Source organism: Amphimedon queenslandica, unplaced genomic scaffold, assembly GCF_000090795.2.
Source record: "Amphimedon queenslandica unplaced genomic scaffold, v1.1 AMPQUscaffold_13185, whole genome shotgun sequence".
Taxonomy (NCBI): domain Eukaryota; kingdom Metazoa; phylum Porifera; class Demospongiae; order Haplosclerida; family Niphatidae; genus Amphimedon; species Amphimedon queenslandica.
Genome location: NW_003546579.1, coordinates 24,184 through 32,958, shown reverse-complemented (window position 1 = coordinate 32,958; position 8,775 = coordinate 24,184). Strand labels below are relative to the sequence as shown.

At 39.8% G+C, this 8,775-nt stretch overlaps 3 protein-coding genes across 3 annotated transcripts in view; 1 reads left to right on the top strand and 2 right to left on the bottom strand.

Annotated features, from left to right (window-relative positions):
- The window catches only part of LOC100637427 (GTPase-activating Rap/Ran-GAP domain-like protein 3), an 8,867-nt gene extending 6,109 nt beyond the window's left edge, over window positions 1-2,758 (bottom strand). Inside the window, exons 1-2 of the mRNA XM_020000449.1 lie at window positions 2,342-2,758; window positions 329-421 (exon numbers count right to left, since the gene is read on the bottom strand). Coding sequence (XP_019856008.1) covers window positions 329-421; window positions 2,342-2,758 — 510 coding nt within the window. The remainder of the gene's footprint in view (window positions 1-328; window positions 422-2,341) is intronic.
- Window positions 2,759-4,099: 1,341 nt separating this feature from the next.
- LOC100636293 (adenosine kinase-like) lies at window positions 4,100-5,664 on the top strand. Its single transcript, XM_003388891.3, has 2 exons — window positions 4,100-5,020; window positions 5,284-5,664. Exons 1-2 carry the CDS (start codon window positions 4,190-4,192, stop codon window positions 5,482-5,484), a joined length of 1,032 nt encoding a protein of 343 aa, XP_003388939.1. The 5' UTR covers window positions 4,100-4,189; the 3' UTR covers window positions 5,485-5,664.
- LOC109584645 (uncharacterized) lies at window positions 5,578-7,215 on the bottom strand. Its single transcript, XM_020000462.1, has 3 exons — window positions 6,237-7,215; window positions 5,860-6,023; window positions 5,578-5,730 (listed from the first exon to the last, which is right to left on the bottom strand). Exons 1-3 carry the CDS (start codon window positions 7,153-7,155, stop codon window positions 5,647-5,649), a joined length of 1,167 nt encoding a protein of 388 aa, XP_019856021.1. The 5' UTR covers window positions 7,156-7,215; the 3' UTR covers window positions 5,578-5,646.
- Between the last annotated feature and the right edge of the window lie 1,560 nt (window positions 7,216-8,775).

The window sequence follows — 8,775 nt, the reverse complement described above, 5'->3', positions numbered from 1 at the left end:
GGTTTTCTAATAAAGCGTATGACTGGACAGTCGAAAACTAGAAACAAAAAAGAAACATGAACACATGCTTCATATTCAGTGACAGTCCGTCCTGTCTGGAGGTGTGTGTGTGTGTGTGTGTATAAGTAATGTAATACCTGAGGACTGAGATATCTGCTTGAGGTGAAGCTGAGGGCAGATATCAAGGGACTCAGGTATTACATTACTGATACTCACCTCCAGACACACACTCACACACACCGGTCACTGAATACATATAATATAATTATAATGTACATTACATTAGAGATGTAGATATTACATTTCAATAGTTTAAGTTCTAACATACTTCACTATCGTTAGTATCATCACCACCGACTTCTTTTCTGAATACATTACCAACTGATGGAGTCACCGATGAAGAAGGGGAACAATCCAATAACTAATAAATAAATAAAATAAAATAAACAATTCATTATACTAATGATTGCTAATCAGCCCCTAATAGCCTAAGTACACATTGTCAACGCTCACAAAAACAGCACCGTACCCCCCCCGGCCTGTATGGTGGACACACACAAATTGGGATATAACGGAGGGAGAGAGAGAGGGAGAGAGAGAGAGAGAGAGAGAGAGAGAGAGAGAGAGAGAGGAGGGGGGAGGGACAGCGAGGGAGAGGGACAGTGAGGGAGAGAGAGGGAAGAGAGGGAAGTGAGAGGGAGAGAGGGGGAGAGAGAGAGAGAGAGGGAGGGAGGGAGATAATACTCCTATACAAGGTAATATCAGTCATAGTGTTGAATCAATATGATCAAACTGTTAATTAGCACATAAGCCTTTGAGCACATAACTTAACTATGTAAGGAGAAAGAATGAGAGGGAGAGAGAGGAAGGAATAGTAAAGAAAGTGTTGTGAGAGAAAGAGAAGGTTGAAAGAGAACTGTTCGTGTACATGTACATATATCAGACAGACAGTCTGGTAAAGGTGTGATATCACAAAATGAAAATTATGTCATTTATACCGTGTACATATGTACCTGTATATACAAGTATATATAGACTGTATATACAAGCAAAATGTCTCCTATGATGCTTAATATAGACACAACAACAATAATAAATATAATTAAAAAACAACAAGACTACAGTGTAGCCTCTTTATTGAGGACACCATTGGGCCCACACTACCTGTCCTTAATACATGTACAGTGTAGCCTCTTTATTAAGGACACCATTGGGCCCACACTACCTGTCCTTAATACATGTACAGTGTAGCCTCTTTATTAAGGACACCATTGAGCCCACACTACCTGTCCTTAATACATGTACAGTGTAGCCTCTTTATTAAGGACACCATTGGGCCCACACTACCTGTCCTTAATACATGTACAGTGTAGCCTCTTTATTAAGGACACCATTGGGCCCACACTACCTGTCCTTAATACATGTACAGTGTAGCCTCTTTATTAAGGACACCATTGAGCCCACACTACCTGTCCTTAATACATGTACAGTGTAGCCTCTTTATTAAGGACACCATTGAGCCCACACTACCTGTCCTTAATACATGTACAGTGTAGCCTCTTTATTAAGGACACCATTGGGCCCACACTACCTGTCCTTAATACATGTACAGTGTAGCCTCTTTATTAAGGACACCATTGGGCCCACACTACCTGTCCTTAATACAGAGGTGTCCTCATTTCAGAGGTACTTTTGTATAGGCTTGTACCAATTGGGACATTACAAAATGTCCTCATTATAAAGGCGTCCTAATTTCAAAAAGTAGCAGCTGTCATTAACTTATTATTAATAAAATTTTAAATGTTATGACACAGGTTGTGTTGTCTAACCAGTCCCTTATACATAGTCTATTTATAATAAACATGACACAGCTAGGGAATAAAAGATAAAAACAAATTTTAATATATCCAACATTATTACAATAGAACTGCATGCCCTCACTTTTGATAATAATAATAATACTAACACAACTCAAGATTTGCCAAATTTATAAATAACAACAATAAAAGTGACGCTAATAAACTAATAATAATAAGTACACTACAGCACTTTTAGCAGATTAAATGGAGTTGTATTGTTATAGATCTCTCTGTTATACAGAGGTGTCCTTTATGTGGAGGTTATTTTATAAAGTAAGGAATATAATTGGTACACTAGGTGCTGTCCATTAAATGGAGGCGTACGCTATAGAGAGTGTCCATTAAGAGAGACTATACTGGTACATCAAAACCTCCAATACATCTAGACATTAGTGCCACAATTTGTACTTAAAATAAATACACACACATACACATGTAACTGTACAATTCAACGTATACTTGTTTGTTTTTGTATAACTTACTCTTTCCATCGATCGACTTCTCTGTCTACTTCTCAACAACATGACTCCTCCTGTTTCTCCTTCTTGGTTTGTTTTCTTAACCTTTTTCCTCTTCTTCCTCAATTCGTCAACATCAGATAGAATTATGGTGATGTCTTCGCTTGAAGCAGCTGAAGAACTAGCGGGAAGAAGAAGAACAGGTAGAGTAGTGCTTGATACAATATGGCTGGCTATGAATGATGAGGTATTAATGGTTGCCGCTTTTCTATCTGAAGTTGGAGGAACTAGAAGGCCAGGCAAAGGAGAAGTATTGTCGCAGCTTCTTCTCCAGCAAAGTTTTGCTTTTCCGTTTGGTTGTGGAGAGAGAGGGAGAGCAGTATAATGGCCTTTAAGAGAAAGCTCTTTGGATTTATCATTGTTTGCAGTAAACTGCCACATATTGACATCAACTTGAGGGGAAGACACTATTAATAGAATAAACTTTGACTGTCCTTTTTGGTCTCTTGATTTGAAAACAAATCCAGCTGCAACTCCTGCTGCTGTTCCCTCTCCTCTACAACTAACTACACACTAGCTATGGTTGCCAGGCTCTACGTGACTGTTATTTGAAAGAATTTTGCTGCTTCATTGCACTCCAGTTAAACTCCCACAACATAGCAAGACTGTTTTCTCTCACAGAATAAACTCAACTTAAGCAGCTAGTACCGACATCTCATACATATTCATCAACAGGGGCCGTCTCCCTCCCTCTCTCTCGATAAGTTGTATGGTAAAATAAACACTTGGTACTATCATAATAAGGCAGGGATTAGCAGCAATTATAACCCGCCAAGTTAACAAGGCCTAGTGTAAACTATTACAGCAACTTACCTCGTACAATTATGACAGCGAAAATTATAATTTCCGAGAAGACAAGGGCAAAGAGAAGGCTTACTAGACTAGCTGCTTTGTTTTTTATATTTCTTTTTTAAGGAGGGGGAATATTCCTTCACCTGGGCGGTGCAAGGCTCTAAATGGACCGAGCCACTACAGACAGAAGGGAAGCCGCAAACACAATGAAAACAGTCAAACCAAAAATGACTGATTTGCTTGTAGTAATGACGTTACAAGTTGTAGAAAATACTACTAAAGAGTAAATATTACATTAGGACTCACCTTTTCTGTTTTACTTTAGTAGGAGAAGATGTAGAGAGATATGAAGGTGAAACTGAGCGAGCTGTAGGAGAGAGTGACGGCTCCACGTACCAAGATGTCAGAGAATGTCTCGTTTTCTTCTGATGAACCTGGGGCGGTGCTAGGTCTGGCAGCAGAGACGACTCGCTCTTATTACTAGACTTTCTGTTTTTCATTGCCTTGATATAAGTGAAAGAAGTAGAGCTTGAGTGATGTTTTCAAAACTCTGTACTGATGATGAAAATACAAAACTACTCAAGCAAAATTGCAACAGATGTTTAGGTTCTGCTAGACCAGAGCATTCCTAGCATTTCTCTCATTAACATTCCCTCGCAATTTTAACAATATTATGATTATTATCCTATTATAGACAAGAAGGGGAAGAAACAGATTTGGAGGTGTGCAAGTTTGGTGAAACTGCAAATTAACGAGCCACTCCCCCGCAAGGTTTTAACGCCCACTCAAATGGGTGGGGCTCAAATGAGCTTGAAATTTAATTAATGGAGAAAGTCAAAATTAAAATAAAAATTGCCAAACTTGAGGATAATTGTGACTAATATCTTTGCTGCTAAGCTGCATACAAAGAAATAAAATATAATCTGAGCCATATTGGTTCTTAAAACAAAAGAACAATGGGTTTCCATGAGAGGGTGTGGTTAAAAACTGCTCATTCTGCACGTGTGAATAAGCAGCAACATGGCGTTAGTTACTGAAGGCATTCTTTTTGGCATGGGGAACCCTCTCCTTGACATATCCGCCGAGGTGCCAGCCTCCTATCTCCAGAAATACTCCCTGAAACCTAATGACGCCATCCTAGCCGAAGAGAAGCACATGCCGATATACAGCGAGCTGATCAAAGATCACCAACCAGTACAATATATTGCTGGAGGTGCTACACAAAACAGTATCAGAGTCGCTCAATGGATGCTCCAGAAAGAAAAGGCTACTAGTTATATAGGTTGCGTGGGAAGTGATGATTTTGGTGAGAAGCTAGGAGCTCAAGCAGGCGGCGATGGTGTCCGTGTATCTTATCTCAAGTCAACGGAGCATGCAACTGGTACCTGTGCTTGCTTGATCACTGGTAAAGTACGCTCACTTGTCGCTAACCTTGGAGCTGCTAATCATTACAAGAAAGACCATCTCTTGCAGCCGGAGAATTGGGCCCTTGTTGAGAATGCCCGCTATGCGTACATCAGCGGGTTTTTCCTCACCGTCTCTCCGGAATCAATCGTCGAGGTCGGGAAACATTGTGCAGAAACCAACAAGTATTTCATGATGAATCTCTCGGCTCCGTTCATACCAATGGTCTTCAAAGAGAAGCTCCTTGAGGCTCTGCCCTACACTGATATACTGTTCGGCAATGAAGGAGAAGCAGATGCGCTTTCAGCCGCATTGGATCTTGGAACAAAGGACATCAAAGAAATTATTAAAAAGGTCCAGGTACTGCCTAAGGTTAATCAAGGCCGTAAGAGGATCGTTATATTCACTCAAGGAGCTGGACCAGTTTTAGTCTGTCAGGATGGAGAGGTTAGTTGAATTAGGATGTGAAGTCCAGCTAATTATGATCATTATTTAAACAAGTTAAGTGTAGATCATAATAAGTATAACCTCACATTGCATGTCATAATTTGAAGCCTCAGTGTACATAATACTGTTGGTGAGGAATCTTTAAAATGCAAATTAAAAGTGACACATCAAAAATAACTATAAACACAGAAAAATCTAAATTTAGTAGAGCCAAACCTTAATTATTCACATTACAAATCATTCAGTATCTTACTACTTCATAGACGACAGAGTATCCAATAATCCCAGTGACAGAGGAGGAGATTGTCGATACTAACGGAGCTGGTGATGCTTGGGTCGGAGGTTTTCTCTCTCAACTCGTTCAACAGAAATCAATTGAAGACTGTGTTAAAGGAGGGAACTACGCTGCAAACGTGGTCATTAAGCGCTCAGGATGCACCTACCCGGAAAAACCTCAGTTCTAATGTTACTATATTTAGTAACGGGTACTGATGTTACTATATTTAGTAACGAATTGTGTACTTTTATTATTATTAATTTATTATAATTTCAATTGGTTTGTGCTAAAAATAATCATTGCTGATCTAAATAAATATTATTTATTAATAAAAAATTTAGAAAAGAATTCAATTCTGTTGTCTCTCCTTCCTTTTAACGCGTTCCAAAGCTTCGCTGTAGGACAGGACCTTGGGCTTATGTGCTTTTATGTACTATAAAAATAATTTAAAATTTAACTGATCATCCATTAAACTTTTATAGTGACATGTACACTTTATATGGGCAAAAGTCCCTGGCCAAAATTCATGACAATTAGTACAAATAGTGAAGATATTATTTACCTCTTGAGTCCCATCCAGTGTAACGTACTGATGGTCAGGTTGAGTTGAGGTCAGTATTGAGTCAGAGAGACACTGTGCTCTAGCAATGAAATGTCTTGTTAGAGCCAGCTGCGAGTTAGTGAGGTCTTTAATGGCCAGCAGTGCAGGAGAATAACCAGCCAGGACTGTTTCATGTTAAAGAAAGTCATGATGAGGAAAGAGAAAGAAAGATGCTTTACTTTAAAACTTTTACAGTTTTTCGCGAATCAGCATGCAAAAGCTTAGCAAAACCATTAAGGGTGATATAAATGTGCGAATGAACAAACAATTCTTTTTAAATTCATTTTTAATAAATTTGCGAAAGTAACGGGCTAGAGAAAGAAATAGGATAGACATACCTTCTAATGCTTCTGGTCTTACAATATGAGGGAGCAATGGTGTCGTGTTTAAATGTCCTCCATCAACCGGAGGCAACAGGAAAGACGTCTTCTCTTCTACCTCTCTCTCACCGTCTGTCTGTGTGCCAATGTTTTTAAGAGTATCGGGTTGCCGTGGTAATGAATGTGGGCGTGTACTTGCATCTAAATTTGAAGAAGAACCAACTAAAGTTTCATCGTCATCATCTTCTTCAAAATCGTCAGAGCTGTAATCTGCCAATAGGTCTCCATTGTCAGTTTTAATTGACTCTTCCTCCTCCCTATCAGTGACAGTTTGGGTGTTACTATAAATAGACTCTTCCTCGTATTCATCTGTGCTATTTTTAGATGCAAGTGACACATCAGATTCCATCTTGAAATTCATTTTAGTGTTTTTTCCATTTTCATCCTCAGACATCAGGTCATTAATCGTTAGCACAATAGACCCCGCCTCTAAACCCCGCCTACCATCATCTGCTGATCGGTCACTCTCCTCATCACTAACTTGAAATTGAACGTTCTTTAGTAACGAATTCTCTTCTTCGTCAGACGATGACTCCATCCATGATTCTACATTTTCGGAAGTCATGCTCCGATCACGCCCACTCACAGTCTCTAGGTGGGTGTGGTTCAACAATGTTCGCCGCTTATTATATTCAATCAGTGATCCAGAGTTTGATTCGCTTGATAACGTAGTCTCCTCTTTGTCTGACAGAAGCTCTTCTTTACTGAGAGTTTCTTCTTTCTTTTTGGTCCATTCATTTCCTTTAAAGTGGGCGTGGCTTGACACTCCTCCCACGCCCCCAGTTTTAATGAGCTCTCTTGTATTTTTAAGGTAGAAGCTTAGTTCGTGTCCTCCTTCTCCTCTGGAGGGCCTTTTTGAAGAGTAATTTGCTGCCATTAGTCATGAAATGAGGTGGGCTTTAATAAGAAAGTAAACAACACAATAGCACGTTGACGGGCCACTACGCATGCTCAGTGTAGTTATTAAAAGTTAGTTAAAAGGCGGGGCTTGCAATAAAATTAATTAATCTAGAGTTCAAGACAAGAAGTTAACATTATCAATTGAATTGAGCTCAAAACAACTTTCCATAAACAATTTTAAATTGCATTAAAATGATTAATATTATATTAAATTACAAAACGAAAATCTCACACTCTCACGCACACACAAAAGCAATAAAATCAAATCTCCAGTCACTATCTATCTACTTATGTATAAGTCTTGAGTACTCGTTGCTTTCCTCCTCTCTCTCCTCCTTCTCCTTAGCAGCTGCTGCTGGTATCACAGGTGGGTTATACCCAGAGCTTCTTATTAACCCAGAGACTGGTCTATACCCTCCTCCTCCACTGGTAGTACGAGACACTTCCATTGATGACAACCTGCTGCTGTTAGCACTGCTCAAAGGAACATTACCAATCACTATTGGTAGATCAATCCACTGTGCTTTGATGCATTTAGCTCCAAACTCCACGCGTATGAAATACCCAATGTGTACATAAGAAAAGTTATCGAGTGAGAGTTCCAGCTGGTCAGGAATCGTGAAACGAGGAACATTCCAAGTAAAGGAAATTCCTTTTCTTGGCATTTGAGTATTAGCGTTGCTATGGACAAGCCTTTCAAGGATTGACGGCTGCCCTTGAGCGTAGCAGGTTATCCTTTGAATAAGAGCAGTCGATATAAACTGCAGCTGCGTCCCACGTCCAGGTTCGACTATGACTTGAACAGGTATTTCATCAGCAACCCTACAGTAACCTGTCCTTGCTATAGTAGACGTCACCGTTACGTTATCTCTACTTATACAACCCGCCATGATTTCTTTTTGAGCTGATCGAGGGGAGAGAAGTTCTCCTCTATTGATGTCGACGTTACTTTGAATCTCAATCCTCTTGAAGCAAGAGGCTGATTCTATCTCGCTGGTATCGTTACGTATTAACTTTGCTTCAATGTTGTAACGTATTTTTGCATCTCTACAATCTAAACTTGAAGGAAGAGAAGCATTAGGCTCAGATTGCAAGGAGAGAGAAAAAGGAAAGACATAGCTACCACTGGCATTAATACTAGTGGTGCTTTGTCCTTCTTCCCAAAGAGTTAACACCTTTTTGAAAAAAGTATTAGACTCGGTAAAATGCCTGCCATCTCGTCCCCCTCCGCTCTGAGGGACAGAGAAATACACATCTACCTTACCAAGGACTGCTACAGTGACTCGCTTGTACTTCAGATCTTGACTGCCTTCTCTGATGGACAGGAGGACCTCGCCGGCAACCTCTGAGGTTGGAGTGTACAAGACTCCTTGCGGCTGCTGAGAGAGAGCAATGGAAAGTTCTACTCCTTCAGTTTGAACGGTAGACATGACCTAGGCTATTGTGAAGAAGAAAGGCTATAGTTGTTGTATAGATTGGTCACTGGTGACAGCTCCTCCTCTTTTATTGCTGATGTTGTGTTGTTGATCAATTTTGAGCCATTTTGATGAAGTTTGGTTATTGTTTTTCATTTCTCGAGAAGACTAATGTCAGCTAT

Excerpts from the sequence above, each read along its gene's own strand:
- LOC100636293 (XM_003388891.3), top strand. The coding sequence starts at position 4,190 with ATGGCGTTAGTTACTGAAGGCATTCTTTTTGGCATGGGGAACCCTCTC. Across the intron at positions 5,021-5,283 it reads TAGTCTGTCAGGATGGAGAG|ACGACAGAGTATCCAATAAT; the intron begins GTTAGTTGAATT and ends ACTACTTCATAG.
- LOC109584645 (XM_020000462.1), bottom strand. The coding sequence starts at position 7,155 with ATGGCAGCAAATTACTCTTCAAAAAGGCCCTCCAGAGGAGAAGGAGGA. Across the intron at positions 6,024-6,236 it reads AAGACCAGAAGCATTAGAAG|TCCTGGCTGGTTATTCTCCT; the intron begins GTATGTCTATCC and ends AACATGAAACAG. Across the intron at positions 5,731-5,859 it reads CACTGGATGGGACTCAAGAG|TACATAAAAGCACATAAGCC; the intron begins GTAAATAATATC and ends TTATTTTTATAG.